This window comes from Bos javanicus, chromosome 1 (assembly GCF_032452875.1).
Source record: "Bos javanicus breed banteng chromosome 1, ARS-OSU_banteng_1.0, whole genome shotgun sequence".
Lineage (NCBI taxonomy): Eukaryota > Metazoa > Chordata > Mammalia > Artiodactyla > Bovidae > Bos > Bos javanicus.
In genome coordinates, this window is record NC_083868.1 from 36,416,729 (window position 1) to 36,436,355 (window position 19,627).

At 36.4% G+C, this 19,627-nt stretch overlaps 1 protein-coding gene and 1 long non-coding RNA gene across 5 annotated transcripts in view; one reads left to right on the forward strand and one right to left on the reverse strand.

Annotated features, from left to right (window-relative positions):
* The window catches only part of ZNF654 (zinc finger protein 654), an 86,529-nt gene that overhangs the window by 38,345 nt on the left and 28,557 nt on the right, over positions 1-19,627 (forward strand). For all 3 annotated transcript variants that reach the window (XM_061433307.1, XM_061433383.1, XM_061433469.1), the window contains one exon: positions 12,230-12,311. In XM_061433307.1, coding sequence (XP_061289291.1) covers positions 12,230-12,311 — 82 coding nt within the window. The remainder of the gene's footprint in view (positions 1-12,229; positions 12,312-19,627) is intronic.
* LOC133257789 (uncharacterized) overlaps positions 1-19,627 on the reverse strand; it is a 91,605-nt gene that overhangs the window by 37,229 nt on the left and 34,749 nt on the right. The window lies entirely within an intron of this gene.

Consider the following 19,627-nt stretch of genomic DNA (forward strand, 5'->3'; position numbering starts at 1 on the left):
GCAACTTTATTGAATGAGAGAAAATATTTGCAAATTATGTGTCTGATAAGGGGTTGTTATGCAAAATATAAAAGTATAAAGAATGCATACAACTCAACAGCAAAAAAGAAAAATCAGATTAAAAAAAATGGGCAGATGAGAATAGATAGTTTTGCAAAGAAGACATGAAGATGGCCAGCAGGTATATGAAAATGTGTTCAACATCACTAATCATCAAGGAAATGCAAATCAAAACCACAGTGAGATATCACCTCACATTTGTTAAAGTGTCTATTATCAAAAAGACAAGACGTAATAAGCATTGCAAGGATGTGGAGAAAAGGGAATCCTTGTGCACTGTTTTGGGGAATGTAAATTGGTACCAGCACTATGGAAAGCACTACTATGGAAGCGCCTCAAAAAGTTAAAAAACTACCACATGGTATAGCAATTCCATTTCTGGGTATTAATATGAAAGAAACAAAAATATTAGCTCAAAAAGATATCACCACCCCTATGTTCATTGCTGTATTATTTGCAGTAGCCAAGATATGAAAGCAACCTAAATGTCCATCAGTACAGGAAAGGATAAAGAGATGTGATATGTATGTATATGTGTATTCATATGTCTATAAACACTAACTCATCAGCCATAAAAAAGAATGCACTTTGGCCATTTGTGACAATATGTATAGACTTTGAGGGTAGTATGCTAAGTGAGATAAGTCACACAAACACCATAATGATTTCAGTTGTGGAATCTAAAACAAAACTGAACTCATAGATAGAGAACAGATTGGTGGTTGCCATAGGTGGGGGTTGAGGGTAGGCCAAATGGGTAAAGATGGTTAAGAGGTACAAACTCCAGTTATAAACAGGTCATTGGATGTATGTATAGCTTGGTTACTAGCTAATATTTTATTATAAATTTGTAAGATGCTAAGAGAGTGGATCTTATAAGTTCTTACCATAGGGAAAAAACATTGTGGCTATATGTGGTGACGGATGTTAAGCTAGACTGTTGTGGTGATCATTTTGTAATATATGCAAGTATTGAATTATCATAGTATATTCCTGAAACTAATATAATGTTATATGTAAAATTATATCTGAATTTAAAAAAATTCCAGGATGAACGCACCAAGGACAAACTCATATTTTTAAAATATTTCATAAAAACAAATTTGTGACTCATCTTGGCTGTATCTTATTGGTTATATTTTTCTTATGCCATTGACTTTTGAAAAAGTTTTCCATTCTAATTTTGGAACTGGGGGGATGGAATATAATTTCCTGCTGGTGATATAGGGAATAATCACAAGTAAATTTATTTTTGTCTCCTGTCTTCTTTTTGATTAAGATAGGTTTATATTGTTGTTTAGTCGCTCAGACGTGTCCTACTCTTTTGCAATCCCATGGACTGTAGCCTGCCAGATTCCTCTGTCCATGGGATTTCTCAGGCAAGAATACTAGAGTGGGTTGCCATTTTATTCTCCAAAGACAGGTTTAGCAGGTGTAAGATTTATAGTTTATTTAAATCAAGATCTAATTAGGGAAATATAAATCATGCTAGATAATTCAGTAGAGGGAATTTAATTTAATTTATAGAACCAGTTTCATAGTTGTTGCAAGATCTGAGAGAACAGACCACGGAGAAGAGGAACCTAGACTTAGCAACTAGTAGTTAAGTTGCTGTTTCCCTGGAAATAGAAGGACAGAGGAACAAAGATGGAATGCTAGAACTCAGAGACTGGAGATGGTTGATGAGGGGAAGATGTATTGACCTTTGTGAGAGGAGACCTTGGAAGAGATATAATTACTGCTAACTAGGACCCAGAAGAAGAAGAGCAGGGGGAAAAGACCTCTTACTGCTGCTCCCTTCCTCCTTCAATTTTCTACCACTGCCTCCTTGGTCAAACCTAATCATTAAGCAGTTGCCTTCTGCATAATTGACATAGACGTCTGGGGTTTTTACTCTCCTCAGTTTAGGTAATAAAAATGTATTGAGAAGTCCTGGGATGGTGGTTATTGCCTCCCAACCTTGAGGGAGGAACCCCCACTGTAGGAAGTCACTGAAAAATAACATGCTGTTCCAACACTTCAGGCCACCACAGTGAGAAGGAAAGTCATGCCTCTGAAAATGGGTCAGTCTTCGTTTATCCAAGAAGGGTGGAGAAGACTAGAGCAGAGAGGACCATCACTTGAACTGGGGACAGGGTGGGGTTTGCTGGACCCCAAGCTGACTCCTCAAACACCAAGGAAGGGAGAGATTTGTTTCTTCTCCAGCAGCAAACTCCTCTTACCCTTTATAAAGCCTCCCTGGGTGAAGCTTTCATCCTGTAGGTTCATCACAATGTTGTCAGCATTCAAACAGATATGCTACTGTGGTGTGGTGGTGTGCTGATTGTCATGGAGATGAAAGACCTCTGTTTTTGAAAGGTATTTCCACTGCTTTTATATTTGGTTGATAGGATTTTTTTACCTTAGTACTTTAAAAGGTGTCTATCCATTGTTTTCTGGCTTGTGTGATTCTTTTTTTTTCTGATGAAAAGTCTGGCATCCTTATTTTTGTTACCCTGTATATAATGTACCCTTTGGGGGAGCTGTTTTTAAGATTTTCTTTGTATCATTTTTTAAGTTTTGAGTAGGTTGTATAATACATGTTTGTGGTTCAAAATTCAAGAAGTATGGTGAACACACAAAGAGATATTGTTCAATTTATATTCTTCAATTTTGTTTACAGTGAAAACGTCCTCTAGTTTCCATTTCCATACGCAATCAATGTAATCATTATCTTGGGTTTCCTTCCAGAGATACTTTATGCATATACAAAAAAAATCATGTTTCCTTTTCCTCCATTTTACAAAAATGCTAAAAGGTGCTATAGTATGCACCCTTTCTTCATTGGATATCTTTTCCCGTTATAGAGGACTATCATCAGTCATTAAAATGATTGTAGAGTATTTATATGTTATGGAAATGTAAAAGTTTTAACTAACTGGTACTCTGTTAATTAGTGTTTAGATTTTGTTCCAATCTATTGCTATCAAGAACCCTTTATCAGCAACCCCTTAATTAATTGCCATGTATGAATGGCCCTAGGAATATATACAGGCATATTTTGTTTTGTTGTATTTTGCTTTATTTGATTCATAGGTAACTGTTGTTTTACAAATTGAAGGTTTCTGGCAACCTTGCATTGAGCAGGTCTGTTAGTGCTCAACAGAATTTGCTCATTTCATGTCTCTTTGTCTTATTTTGGTAATCCTCACAGTGTTTCACACTTTTTCATTATTATTATATTTGTTATTATCATCTGTAATCAGTGATCTTTGATGTTACTGGTACAGCTCACTGAAGACTCACATGATGGTTAGCACTTTTTAGCAATAAAGTATTTTTAAATTAAGCTATATGCATTTTTATGCATAATATTATTGCACACTTAATGGACTGCATATTATAATGTAAACATAAATTTTATGTGCACTGGGAAACCAAACAAATAAATTCATGTGTCTTGCTTTATTGCAATATTTGCCTTATTGCAGTGATCTGGACCTGAATCTGAAATATCTGACTTCAAGGATTTTTGCATATTGTACAGGTATCCTGGGAGTAGAATTGCTGGATCAGAGAATGTTAGGTTTATCATTTTGATAGTTAGTGCGAAATTTTCTCTGTTTAAGTTGAGCCAATATATAATATTACCAGCCATATAAGACGGGACCTATTTCCCTACATCTCTGTTAATGTGGCATTTTATAAATTTTTAAGATTATAACAATTCAAACCTACACAGAATTAAAAGGAATAGTATAATGAATTGCCCCTCACCAGCTTTAATCATAATGAATATATCATCAGCCTTCTTTTATCTCTACCTCTGCACTCCTTACCCATTGCTAGTTATCTCTTTTATACCTTTATTGAGGCATAATTTCCACTAAGTTCTTGCAATTTAAGTATTATTAATCAGTTCCTGGGTTGGGAAGATCCCCTGGAGAAGGAAATGGCAGCCTACTCCAGTATTCTTTCCTGGGAAATCCTATGGACAGAGGAGCTTGGCAGGCTACAGTCCATGGGGTCGCAAAAGAGTAAGATATGATTTAACGACTAAACAACAACCCGATTTACAGTAAATTTGTAAAGCTGTGCAGCCATCACTACAATCCAGTATTACTATGATTCTCCACCCCTAAAATATCCCTCTTGCATACTTTCAAACAATCCTTAGTCTCTCCCCAGCCCAAGGAACATCTGTTTTCTATCTTAATTTTATAGCTGCTATACCTAGACATTCCATGTAAATAATATATCATAACATGTAGGCTTTTACATATGAGTGCTTTCATTTAGAATAACGTTTTTGAAGTTCATGTTTTAGCACATCAGTAGGTCATTCATTTTTGTGCTGAATAGTAATCCGTTTTATAGATACAGTACATTTTGTTTTTAAAATCTAGTAACTGATGGATATTTGGACTGTTTGCAGTTTTTTGGCTATGAACATTTGTGTACAAGTGGACAAATGTTTTTGTTTTCTTTGACTAGATATTTAGGAATGGAATTGCAATATCCTATGATAGTGTTGTGGGCTTCCCTGATGGCTCAGTTGGTAAAGAATCTGCCTGCAATGCAGGCGACCCCGGTTCTATTCCTGGGTCAGGAAGATCCCCTGGAGAAAGGGATAGGCTACCCAGTCCAGTATTCTTGGGCTTCCTTTGTGGCTCAGCTGGTAAAGAATCCACCTGCAATGTGGAAGACCTGGGTTCAATCCCTGGGTTGGGAAGATCCTCTGGAGAGGGAAAGGCTACCCACTCCAGTATTTGGGCCTAAAGAATTCCACAGACTGTATAGTTGATGGGGCTGCAGAGAGTCGGACACAACTGAGCGACTTTTACTTTCTTGATAGTGTTAGTCACTCAGTCGTCCAACTCTTTGCAACTCTATACAAGAGGAGCCTGGTGGGCTCCTCTGTGGAATTCTCAGGCAGGAATACTGGAGTGGGTTACCATTCCCTTCTCCAGGGGATCTTACTACCTCAAGGATCGAACCCAGGTCTTCTGCATTGCAGACAGAGTCTTTATGTTTAACATAGAACTGCCAAACTCTTTCTAAAGTGACTACACCTTTAAAATTCTAACCAGCTATCTATACGGGTTTCAGTGTCTCCGCATGTTCACTGACAAACTTACTATTTGTCTTTTTCATGATAGCTATTCTAGTAGTTGCCTAGTAGTATCTCAGTTTTGGTGGATTTCCTCAGTGCTGTTGATGGTAGATCTTTTCATGTACCTTTCTTCAGTGCCTATCTTCTTTAGTAAAATGTCTATTCTAATCTTTTGCCCATTTTTAAATTGGATTGTTTACTTTATTGAGTTTTAAGGGTTCTTTATACTAGTTATACATTCTTTATCAGATATGTGATTTGTAAATACTTTTCCCTATACTGTGGCTTACCTTTTCATTTTCTTATTGGTGTCTTTTGATCTTTTGAAGTTTATTACTGGTTTTAAGAAGTTTGATTGTAATTTTACACAGTAGTTTCTCTCACTTTTCTTACTATTAAGCTTCTTGGAAGTTTGGGTTTGTACTTTTTCCCAAATTTGTAAACTTCCTTTGAGAATTTTTTTAGAAACAACCATTATGTTTTCTTAAAGGACACCACTTGAAGGAAATCCACAGTTGACTCACATACTACTGACTGTTCTGTTCATTTTTTTCAGTCTTTGTGTGTGTGTTGACACTGTCTTCTGCAGTCCAATCTGACATTAATCCCATACAATGTATTTTCCATCTCAGACATTGTATTTTTTTATTTCTAAAAGTTTCAGTTGGGTCTTATGTGTTCTGTTTCTCTGCTTAACATGATTATTCTTTACCTCAGGAGTTGGCAGACTGTGGCCCATGGGGTCAAATGCTGTCTATAGCTGTTTCTGTTCTCTTTTTTAATATGGCTCCCAAGCTAAGACATACTATATTTTTAAGCAATGGTATTAAAACAAAATGTGACATTGGTGGCAGTGGGGACGGGGAAGGGGGGAGGAAAAAAAAATGGGAGAGAGACCTTAATGTGGCTCAGAAAGCCTAAAGTATTATCTGACAACCCAGGCTCCACCTTCAACACAATATGACAGTGGAGGAATTTGAAGCCAGTGGTGCACTGAAGGTCATGATAGCAACAACCCACATGGTAGCAATAACACAAGCCCACTTAGCTCATGACTAGATTTATTTAAATGCCCCACAATAAAGGCTAGCAGAAGAAACGGCATGTCATTTTCCAGGCACCAGTTTAATTAGTATCTGTCTTTACTTTCACAATCATGAAGTCTAGCTTTCAGCCAAGAATTATGGACACATGAAAAAGAAAAAGAAAAAATAATGCACTATCAAGGGACAAAGCAGGTTGTAGAATCAAATTCACATATAAAGATCTAGTGGTAAAAGTGGATAACATGATTTAAATATATTGAGAATTTCACCAAAGAGCTAGGACGCTTTAAGAAAGATTCAAATGGAAATGCTGGAAATAAAAAATACAATAATAGATGAAGAATGCCTCTGATGGGCTCATCATAGAGTTGGTACAATACAGTTAAGGAAAGAATAAAGGAACTCAAGTGTAGGTCAAAAGAAATTACCTAAACTAAATGTCAAGCAGAAAAAAAGAAAATAGAACAGAGGGTCTAAGAACTTTAAGAAAATATGAACCTGTATAACATAAGTTTGTTAGAATCCCAGAAAGAGAAGCAAAATGAGGCAGAAGAAATACAAGACAGTAGCCGTGAATTTTTTCAAATCTACTGAAAGACATTAAACCATAGATCTAAAAATCTCAGAACAAAGAACAACAAACAGAATAATTTTAAACTCTCTCTCAGCCTGCCACCTGTATCACCTAGATGCATCACATTTAAACTTGGAAAATCACAGAAAAAATCTTGAAGGCCACCAGAGAAAAAAGACATTACCTAATTTAGAATACCGCAGCAGACATCTCAGAATCTGTGTAAGCCAGAACATAGTCAAGTGACATCTCTAAAGTACTGCAGGAACAAATCTTTCAACTATTAATTCTTGAGGGAGAAATAAAGATGTTTTCAGGGAAGCAAAAGCTGAAAGATTTTATTCCCAGAAGATGTGAACTACAAAATGATGTAGCACAAGTATGATGCCAGACAGAAAATCTCATCAGTATTCTTACGCTGCTCCTGACTTTTGAATCATGATTAAGAAAATTTTCTCTATAACCAAGTTGTATGTGATTATTTCTGATATTTGTATTAATTTTTTGATCCGTTTTGAATTTTTTCTTATGTTTGGAAGTTGGAGTGAAGCAATTTTGTCTTTTAATACTGGGCTGTCCGATATGAAACCAACATTTTCCCTGATTTGAGATGCTGCTTCTGTCACATATTCACTTCTCCCATGCAACTGTCCTATTTTTGGATTTTCCATTAAATTTCATTAGGCTGTTTGTTAACATGCCAATATAATGCCAGTTCAATTATAAAGGTTTCAAATGTTTTAATATTTCAAAATGTTTTCATATTGGCTAGTTGCTTTTTGTTGCTCATGCTATTTCATGGTTTTCATGGATATTAGTTTTGTAATCAACTTTCTTCTTTCAGGTATACTAATATATGAATTACAAGAACTTAGTACTGAAGTATATATTTTATATGCTTTTTATCTTCCTTTAGCTCAGGAGCACTAGAACACAAAGACTGAAACTTCTCATTCCAGTTTTAATGCTATTGATGTTTTATATTTTTACTATGATTTTTAAAAGCCCAGATGAAATTATTATTATTGCTTCATGCTATCAAATTTTTTAGTCATTATATGCTTATTAATTTGCATTAGTGAATTAACATCTGCTTCCCTCATGGCTCAAGCAGTAAAGAATCCACCTGCCAATGCAGGAGGCACAGAAAACGCTAGTCGCTAGTTTGATACCTGGGTCCAGAAGATCCCCTGGAGGAGGAGATGGCAACCCATTCCACTCTCCTTGCCTGGGAAATCCTGTGGACAGAGGAGCCTGGTGGGCTATACTCCATGAGGGCGCAAAAGAGTTGGACAGAACTGAGCACACACACACCGTACTAATTTGCATCTTAGACTCTTCTTGCTCATTTAATTTCCCATGTTTTTTAAATAGTCTATTTTTTTCTGGTTGTTTATACATTGTTCTTTGGCATTTTATAAATACTATGATTAGGTAGGTATAGATTAATCATTATGGAAATTTCTTGGGCTTTCTAGATCTGATATCTTTTATCAGTTATAAAAAATGCTTACTTAGTTTTTGTCTTAGCTTCATTCTCTCTCTCTCTTTTTGTGGAAGTATGATTAGTCATGTTAGAATAGTACACTCCATTCCTCATGTCCTCATGTCTTTAACCCTTGTGTGTGTTTTCCATTTCTTTGTCTCTCTGTATTGCACTTTTATTTTTTTGCAGATCTTTCAGTATACTAGTTTTACTAGTTTTTTTCTTCACCTGTGTCTAACCTGCAGTTAAATGTGTTCATTGACTTTTAATTTTGTTGATTTTATTTCTATAAGTTTTTGATTGCTATTATCTTTTTTTATAATTTTTAATATTTCTTTATTCTTTAAACATGGAGTAGGAAATGGTAATTCACTCCAGTATAATCCCATGGACAGAGGAACCTGGTGGGCGACAGTCCATGGGGTTGCAAAGAGTCAGACATGACTTAGTGACTGAATAATATTCCTTAAACTATATTATCCTCATTTTATATTCTAGATCTGGCTTAAATATATAAAGTCTTTGTGGATTTTCTTTTGCTTCTTGCTTATGATGTTGTCTTTCCTTATATAGGCTATGATTTTTTTGACATCATCATTATTACTAATATTTACAAATACTACAATATTTACAAATTGTGAATTTGTATTTTCTTGGAATAAATTTATTTGTAAAAATTGAAGCCTGGGTTTGAAGTGGATATTTAGAAAGGATTTACATTTGTTTCAACCAGAGACCTGGAGATACTACTAGCACAGGACCAATCTTAGCTAAAGTCTTAGCCTGAGAATTTTTGGACCATCTACAGAATATGAATTCAGGTGAAAACCTATATGAGAGGATTTTAAAATTAGTCTTTTTTTTTTCCCCTTTCCTGTGTAATTCAGTGTGCAAGCAGGCAGTTTTCCTTACAGGCTTAGAAATGTGATGAAACTGATTGGAGGAGCATATTAGTATAACTTTTAACTTTTAGTCAAGGCAAAAGCCAGCTGTTTTAGCCAGCATTTTACTTATTTTCAGAGGATGAATCACCAAAGGTGGTGATTCATAATATAGAAAAAATAATGTACAGTTTCTTTATCTGTACGTATTTGAAAAAAAAATACAGACCTTTTCTTTCCTCAGTAAAGACATTACTGAAGAAATTGTTTTGAAGATAAACGCATTCAAATGGTTGAGTATGACTAAATGCTCTTTGTTAAGCTTAAGTAGCATTTAAGTTGAGATATCTATATGATCAAAGATTTAGAATTATCATAGAAGAAATTGTTAAAAATCGAGAGTTTATAACATTCTATTCTATTCTTCTTTAATTCATGTAGAATAGACCTAATTTTATTTGGCTTAAATTAGTAAGTGGATTTCTTGTATTTGGGTAGTTAAGCATTATAATTTAGTGGAATTTTCCTGTGGTACATAAATGCAGAAATCCACATTCTTGTATTTCATTGTGAAAATTACTTAATCTGCTTCAGAGACCCAGAAACGAAAAGTAAATCTGGTCATAATTATCACAGTCTATTATTGTGTGCCTGTGTATTTTAGGAAGTACCTTATTACCCCTTGTAGTATATGTGAAAATATGATCTGAATTCTAAGACCAGAATATAGTTTGTTTCATAAATGGGGACTCTAGTGGTATTCTAGTTATTTAAGCTTACATAGCTAATAGGAATATACTGTTTGATAAAAGTAAAAATGACTATAAAAGGTATGCTGCTGCTTAGTTGCTTCAGTCGTGTCCGACTCTCTGCGACCCCATGGACTGCAGCCCACCAGGCTTCTCCGTGTATGGGATTCTCCAGGCAGGAACACTGGAGTGGGTTGCCATTTCCTTCTCCAGGGCATGAAAGTGAAAAGTGAAAGTGAAGTCGCTCAGTCGTGTCCGACTCTAGCGACCCCATGGAATGCAGCCTACCAGGCTCCTCCTTCCATGGGATTTTCTATGCAAAAGTACTGGAGTGGGGTGCCATTGCCTTCTCTGATAAAAGGTATAATTTTTTTAATTAAAAAGGCATGCCATCTGTAATATACTCATCCCACTGCAAATAATTTGTTTTTATATAATTAACTTTATTTAGGTATTTCTAATATGAATAATTATTTCACTTTAGTTAAATGAACTGTAGGTAACCTATAATTAGGACTAGTACTAATTATAATTGGCTAATGTATAGACCGTTACATATTAAGCATTATACTAAATATATAGTTTATCCAAATATTAAGCATTGTATGAAACACATTCAACATTTCCAGTATTACGTTATACAATAATACATTTTTGAAGAAAAACATCTTGATGAATTTTTTTAGATACCTTAAAAATCTTCATAATTTAAATAAGGAAAAATTGGTGTCTTATATTTCAACAAAACTGACATATGCACAGCTGGGAAAAACTCGTGTGTGAAGACTTTAGGTTTCCTCTTAGATTGTTGAAGGAAACTTTGATGGCAATATTAATAATAAAAATAGTTCTGTATTATTATTAGCAAGCACCTATATAGCATTGCCAGGGATTGTTTTAAGTGCTTTACAAGACATAGCTATTATTATTGTTCCTGTTTTATAAATAAAGAAACTGAGACACAGAGATACTAAGTGACTTGCTCAGGGTCACATTTAAAGGAAATAGTGGAGCTGAGATTGAAACCCAGTGTTGGCTCTAGACCATGGTTGAGTAAAGGGCCAGATAGTAAATATTTTTAGGCTTAACTAATAAGGTCTAGTTGCAGCTACTCAGTTTTTTTATCTGGTGTGAACACAGCCATAGTCAATATATAAATATATGGATGTGGCTCTGTTTGAACAATAATGTAGTTACGGACAATGATATTTAAATTTCATGTAATTTTTACCTGTTAGGAAATACTATTCTCTTGCCCCCTGCCTTTTTTTTTTTTTTGGTTTTTAACATTTAAAATTTTAAATTTAAGTGTTCTTGTCTCATGTATTATGAAAAATAAAAAACAAAAACAGTAGTTTTCCAGCTCTGCTCTAGACTACTCTATATTTTGGGGAGTCCTACCTTGTTCTAGGGCTTCCCTGGTGCCTCATTTGGTAAAGAATCTTCTTGCAATGCGGGAGACCTGGGTTTGATCCCTGGGTTGGAAATATCTCCTGGAGAAGGGCATGGCAACCTATTCCAGTATTCTTGTCTGGAGAATTCCATGGACAGAAGAGCCTGGAGGGCTACAGTCCATGGGGTTGCAAAGAGTCAGACATGACTGAGCAACTAACCACTATATCCCTCTGAAAAAAAAATTAGATTTTGCTTTTCTCTGGGGTCTGTTGTACTGGATTCAAGTGAGACTATGATTTTTTAATCATTTGGATACATGTAGCCATATTTTTGCCACCTGGTATACCACTGCATTTTCTCTCCCTGGTTGCAAAACAGGAGACCTGAGTTTGATCTTCTACAGAAGGGAATGACAACCCACTCCAGTGTTCTTGCCTGGAGAGGATCCTGGCAGGCTACAGTCCATGGGGTCACAAAAAATTGGACACAATTGAGTGACTAACACTACTCCTACTACTAGACTCAAGTAATTCTATTGATATAGAACTTCAGTATATTTCTTTTTATTGTAATTTTACCAAAAACATAACATGAATCCTAAATGATTAATGGGCTTCCCTTGTCGCTCAACTGGTAAAGAATCCGCCTGCAATGCCGGAGAGACCTGGCTGGATTCAGTCCCTGGGTTGGGAAGATCCCCTAGAGAAGGGAAAAGTTACCCACTCCAGTATTCTGGCCTGGAGAATTCCATGGACTATATGTAGTCCATGGGGTTGCAGAGAGTCGTACACGACTGAGTGACTTTAACTTCACTTTACTTCACATGATTAATAGTTTTTCAAAGCCAACTATTTTAAAACTAAATATCTGATATTATATAACTGTTATTTCTTGATAATTTTAAATTGGGGCAAAAAAAATCAATCCATTCGCTTATTCTTTCTAGGAGTTTCTTTGAGTTGCTGCTGTTCTTTGGAAGAGATGAATTTTATGAAGAGCCCTTAAAGGATATTCTTGGATCATTCCAGGTAAAACAGTTTATTAATTTCATTTTAATCTACCTTTGAAACAGACCCTTTTGCTCCACCTGAAAATAGTATATTGATTATTTATTGATTATAAGCTTCTAGATTTCCTAATGCGACAATGCTTAAGATTCTGTTACATTAGCAGAAAAGAAAGTTCTTAAAATAACTTTTAGCTGTACTTCTAAGCAGTTCATACATTAGATTTTAATTCCTTATTTGCTAGACTGGAGCCTGCTGCCACCACCCCCTGTAGCTTCCCAAGCATATCCTTTTATTGCTAGCATGCTTTTTATTGCTAAAGGCTTTTGTTGCAAAACCCCATGCATAGCCCTTAGCCATAGAAAAAGCACTCTTTTTGCCTAGACTAGAAGCAGGCTGTCTGTCCCCATGCCACTTTTCCCCTTGGCTATTTTCTGATTTTCTCATCTATTTCCTTAATAGCCTTTCCAAGAGAGGAGGCAGGGTTTTTTTTTCTTTTTCTTTTTGCATACACTTTATGAATGAAGAGTAAATCTAGAAGGGAATGACTAAAGATCTAAGACCTCACCTGTAGATACAAGATCATTTGATGTTTTTTTTTTTTACCATTTTGTTGGGAAGCAATATATAGTACTGTGGCTCACAAATGTGTCCTTGGCAGTATCTCATTGCCCTTTTTAGGGGTGGAATAAAGGAAGATGTGGGGCTTCCCAGGTGGCGCAGTGGTAAAGAATCCTCCTGCTAATGCAGGAGACATAGGTTTGATGCCTGAGTCGGGAAGATCCCCTGGAGAAGGAAATGGCAAGCCACTCCAGTATTCTTGCCTGGGAAATCCAATGGACAGAGAAGCCTGGTGGGCTGCAGCCCATGGGGTCGCAGAGTCAGACACAGCTGAGTGACTGAGCACACACACATAAAGGAAGATGGACTTTGAGCTCCCCCTAGGGGTATAATTGTTGAGACAACATACTGCATTCTACATTGAGGAAGGAAATCATGAGTCACAGAGAAGTTGTGCAATGCTTTCTCTCCCCTATAATTTGTATTTCATGTTTACTTAAAGTGTTTTAGGTTGAATTAAAACAGATTTTTATGATTGATCATTCTGGTACATAAATAAAATAGGAAGTGAAGTGAAAGTCGCTCAGTTGTGTCCGACTCTTTGTGACCCCATTGACATATAGTCCATGGAATTCTCCAGGCCAGAATACTGGAGTGGGTAGCCTTTCCCTTCTCCAGAGGATCTTCCCAACCCAGGGATCAAACCCAGGTCTCCCACATTGCAGGTGAATTCTTTACCAGCTGAGCCACCAGGGAAGCCCAAGAATACTAGAGTGGGTGGCCTTTCCCTCCTCCAGCAGGTCTTCCCGACCCAGGAATTGAACCAGGGTCTCCTGCATTGCAGGCAGATTCTTTACCAACTGAGCTATCAGGGAAGTCCTAAAATAGGAAAACTATAAGCAAACTTAATTGGCTAAAGTATATCTAAAACCTCTTCACACTCAGAATCTGACTCTAGAATTGCTTTTCATCTCCAGTCATCAGTGTCTGTTTTTCTACACTGTTTTGTCTTCAGTGGCATCGAAAGTGTTGGTGATGTAGCATTTCCTAAAATAGTTAATAAAATAACTAGAAGTCATTTGTACTGGGTTTTTAAAAGCTTAAAATGACTTACAATAAGTTCTGTTTAGTCACCTTTTGACTCCTGTTTCAGGGGTATTAAGTTAGATTAATTATCTGTACCTATACCATTTGATATCCAAGAGTTAAAAGAGTGCTCTGCTAGTCTCTTGGGTTTTATTCTGAGTCACCAGTAAACCGTCTGGCAAGGTTTCATGCTGTCTTTGATGTCCTTGCGTTCAGAATGACAACTACATCATAACCATTACCAGGCTGACATGGATTCAGATAGTATTGTAAAACAATATGATCTTAGTGTTAAAAAAAAAATATGAAAAAAACACATCTTAGAATCAGTTACATTTATATTGAACTTTCTATTGTATCCATCCTTACATTGAGCAAAAGAGGTAAAAATACTTGTTCTCATGGAAACTGCATTCTAACTAGAGTCTATATTCAGGTATTTTAAAATAATTTTCCATTCCATTTTTCCTTCGACACTTGTGTCCTTAGCAATCTATTCTTGAATTTTTGCTTCAGTAAATATTTATTTAGTTCCCACTGTGCGCTATGCACTAAGCTCTGGCAAAAAACCGTAATAAGCAAAACCAGAAAAACCTTGCTATTGTGGGCTTTAATTCTAGTTTAGAGACAGAAAGACAAGAAGTCAAACCTTTGTAAATTGCAAGTATTTTAGAAAGTGACAAATGACTTCAGTGGGAAATACTGAAGTGTTTTTAGAGTTGATAAGAGACAGTATTTGACTTCTGTTTTAAATGTGTGAAATCATAATATTTGTGAAGGGTATATCCTTTTTTCACTTTGTCAACAGAGTTTCCATTCAGTTATCTCAATAATTAATCACTCAGTAGAGAGTTCCTCAACCTCAGTAGGTTTGCACAGTTTTCTGTTTCCTCAACAAATTCTAAAACCCACCCCTTCTCCTGTTTGTTTTCAGTCTCTACATTTCTGCTACTTGTGATATTGTGGCCCACTCCTACTCTAAATTTTCCTAAGCCTCTAATTTCTGTCTCCTTGGAGAAATTTCACCTTTTGTACCCATTTTAGCTTTATCTGGAGAATAGTCTTCATTTTCTAACTGAACCGCTGCTGCTGGTGCTTCCCCAGCCATGTGCCCTAAGGGACTCAAGAAAAGACAATATGTAGTCCATCATGTATACTCCTTTAAAACCTCACATTTGTAAGCTTGTTAATTCTCCAGGCTTTAGACCAACCTTTGATAATCCAATGACGAACCCAATGTCACCTTTTGAATTTTTTTTTTTAATACTTTCTACTAGTACAAGCCCTAGTTCCCAAGTGGTACATTTCTATCCATCTTTCATACAGATTCATACCAGCTAAGATCATGCTCTTCTCTGCAAGAAGTAGGACAAACACAGGTGCTCATACTTTAGTGTACATAAAGATCACATGGGAATTTTGTTAAAATCCAAGTTAATGATTCAGTAGTTCTGGGTTGGGACCTGAGAATCTGCATTTCTAAAAGCTATGAGGTGATGCTGATGGTGCTGGTCCCTAGATCACACTTTGAATTAGCAAGGGACTAACATTCTTGGCAGATTTGAGTTAATTGTTCATTCTCTTCCCCCACCCATTTCCTTCCCATTTCCCGACTTGCCACTCTGTCATCTTGGGCAAGTTACATAATTTCAGTGTCAGTTTCATTGTTTGTTAAGTGGAAACAGTAACTATTTGCTGTATAGGGTCCTCCGTTTGGTGGTGTTCTTAGAAAAATGATCAGGTTTAAGGTCTAAGGAAGGCCTATAGCCTGTCTGGTGAAGTATGTGAACTCATGAAGTCATATTATTAGGATTTCTGTTTTTCATGATGAAATCAAAACCTACCTCTTAAGCTTATTCTTTTCTTCTGTGAATTTCAGATTTCCTAAACCTTGAGTTGTTTAGGTAGAAATTACTTATTCTTCTTATCCATTGACTATATTTTACTCTGCTTTATTCCAAGAGGAAACTTCATTCTTAGAGCCAGATGTTCCATATACAGATTGTCCCCAACTTACAGTGGTTCAACTTAGGATTTTTCAGCTTTATGATGGTGTGAAAGCATACCATTCAGTAGAAAGTGTACTTCACATGTTGAAATTTGATCTCTTCCTGGCTAATGATATGGTATATGGTGCTGTCTCATGATGCTGGGCAGTGGCAGCAGCTCCCAGTAGCTCCAATTAGCCATGCTATCATGAGAGTAGACAACCAGTACACTTAAAACCATTCTGTACCCAGACAGCCATTCTGTTTTTGACTTTCAGTATAATCAATAAATTACATGAGGTGTTGAACATTTTATTATAAAATAGGCTTTGTGATAGATGACTTTTCCCAACTATAAGCCCGGTAGAAGTGTTCTGAGCATTTTTAAGGCCGGCTTGGCTAAGCTATGATGTTTGCGAGGTTAGATGTATTAAATGCATTTTCGACTTATGGTATTTTCATCTTACAGTGGTTTATTAGGCCTTAACCCCATTGTAAGATGAGGAGGACCTGTGCTGGCTCCTAAAAGCTTGCTTTCTTGGAACTTGGCCTCTGGTAATTTTTCTTTACCTCAACATAAGATGACACATTTCTTGTGTGATGCACCAACTTCATTATTATTATTTTTATTTTAATCTGTTCATTGGTGAGCTTTCCATAGGTTTGTAATTGAATTCATTACACTTGGTCTCCAAAATCCATTAATTTAATTAAACAGACTCTCAATGAAATGACAAAAATAATGTAAAATTTGGAAAAAAATTCCTTGTGAATGCTATAAAATCGGCAGTTGGTTAACTGAATGTGATTAAATAGGGAAATGAGAGACAGAGATAAAAGAGAGAACCATCCAGTGCTATCCAGTAATATGTGGCTCCCCCCACCAGCTTGTAACAGTAGAGGCCAGAGGAAATAGCAAATAGTGAGTCATTTGGTATGTGGCCAATCTCCTTCTGGTTGGTGCTTCCTGAAAATACACTAGGTGTGCAGCAGAACCAACAGAACAGGAATTGTGATGTGACTGTTAAATCTACATTAAAAATGGCATGTATGGCTCTGCATGAGAGCATTCCTTTCATTGAGAGAATGGTGGTATGACCCAAACTAAATGCAGCCTGTCCCAATACCCAGAGGTTAAGACCGTTTTCTGAATAGCTCAGCTGTACAGCTCCAGCTGTAGCTTCCTCATAATTTACTGCCTCACAGGCCATTACTCTTAACAAATCATAGTTAGAAACTTTTACCTTCTCTGTTTGGACTTGAAAAATTTGACAAAGACCTATTTATCCATTAGTAAAACAGCTCTCTGTTATAAATACTCTAGGTAGAGATGAATGAAGAGACTAAATAACATGAATTACCATCAGTTACATGGTAAGATAAAAGGTGTTTTCTTTTTTTTGTTTGTTTGTTTTTTAAGGATCAGTTATGTTCTTGCTGTGGTTGAGTCTCAAGTATCTTCTGTGAAACTGAAGTGAAATTTAAAAGAAAGGACAACCTCAAGGATGTATGGAAGTAAAATACTATATGGAGAGGAAACCACTAAATTAAAAGTGTAGTGAAGGCTATCAACAGCAGACTAGCTCTAAGAAAAACCAAACCATTGAAGTAAATAATTTTTAAAAATTAATTTTCAATTCATGGTTACATACAGCCATATCTTATTACAGTCTTCGTTTTTAGGATAAAAAAAACTCCTACAGATGCAGGACTCACATAGAAAAACTAGGGTTCTCATAAAGGAAAGAATAAAATCAGGTCTGCAGTGAACTTCTTCATTGTAACAAATGGCAGAACAAATAATATCCTGAGTTTTTAAAGGGAAAAAGTATTATTTAATAATACAGATGCCAAGCCCTGTAGTTTATGAGAGAGGGCAACAGAAATAAATAGTCCAGATACTTAGAAGACAAACCAGCTACCTATCTTTTATCAGGAAAATGAAAGAAAGAAACCAGCTGATTTAGAAGTGATCAAAGCAAAGAATTTACACAGAGTGGTTATGGGGAAAAAAAATAGGACTGATCTGAAGAAACATGTAAAAGTAAGCACACTATTGTTAATATGTTGTTATGAAAATCCTATTAATATCAGAAATTATTCTGAAAAAAACTATAAATTTTGAATAAAAGTACACACACAATAATCAACAACTGAGATCTCAGATTATAGTACTGATTGGATGGAAGTAAGGAAAATAAAGAGGAATCAAGTATATTCTTGGGCATTTAAGCTGAAGTAACCATGTATGTGCTAAGTGACTTCAGTCCTGTCCAGCTCTTTGCAACACTATGGACCACAGCCCACCAGGCTTCTCTGTCCATGGGATTCTCCAGGCAAGAATAATGGACTGGGTTGCCGTTTCCTTCTTTCAAATAACCACGTAGAGTAGAGCTATTCACTAACTGAGCATTGATCATATGGGGAAGAGGAAGATCTAGAAAGAAGATAAGTTCCATTCTAGACGCAAGAGTTTTAAATATCTTTGGAATATCCAAGTACTAATGATGCCCAAAAGCAGAGACATTACTTTACCAACAAAGGTCCATATAGTCAAAGCTGTGGTTTTTCCAGTAGTCATATATGGATATGAGAGTTGAACCATAAGGCTAGTGCCAAAGAATTGATACTTTTCAACTGGAGAAGACTCTTGAGTGTCCCTTGCACTGCAAGGAGACCAAACTAGTCAGTCCTAAAGGAAATAATAAGTCCTGAATATTCCTTGAAAGGACTGATGCTGAAGCTGAAGCTCCAATGCTTTGGCCAGCTGATGCCAAGAGCCAACTCATTGGAAAAGACCCTGATCCTGAGAAAGAAGAAGGCAGGAGATGGTGACAACAGAGGATGAGATGGTGGGATGGCATCACCGACTCGATGGACATGAGTTTGAGCAAGCTCGGGAGTTCATGATGGACAGAGAAGCCTGGCATGCTGCAGTCCATGGGATTGTAAAGAGTTGGACACAACTGAAAATTGAACTGAACTGAACTGAATGATGCCCAATTAATGGTAGATTTATGCGTTTTTATGTATATCTCCCTAATTTGTTTCAAGTCAAGACCATGTATCATTTTATTAAGAGAAAAATAAATGTTATATGGATTTTTGTTCACTTGTTTAATTTGGGGGGGGGGGAAGAGATTGACCCTGAAGTAGTCAATAAAACCCCAACCTGTAATCTAAACGCATTACTGCTAGAGCTCTGTAGAGATGCAGGGTTCAATCCCAGGGTCAGGGAAGATCCCCTGGAGGAGGAAATGGCGACCCACTCTAGTATTCTTGTGTGAAGAATCACATGGACAGACGAGCCTCGCAGGATACAGTCCACAGGATTATAAAGAGTCTGACACAACTGAGCGACTGAGCAGAGAAGTTGGTCTTAATTAAGCTTTTTTTTTTCTTGGTACTCTACCCTATTTTTCCATCTGTTTGACCTTCTTTGTGTGAGTAGGGAAAGGAGGTGGAGGAAATAGGGGACAAAAACTCACAAACAGGAGGAGGCCCAAGGCTATCTTACTGTAATAGCATCTTGAAGAGCAAAAAATAATCAGAAGTAAAAGAACCAGCCACAAGAGAGGAGTGTAAATAGCTTGTTGTGTCCACCATGTTTTACTGGGGCAAATGTTGATGTCCCCTGAGAAGTTAGAGTGGCTTCACTGGTGGCTCAGATGGTAAAGCATCTACCTGCAATGCAGGAGACCA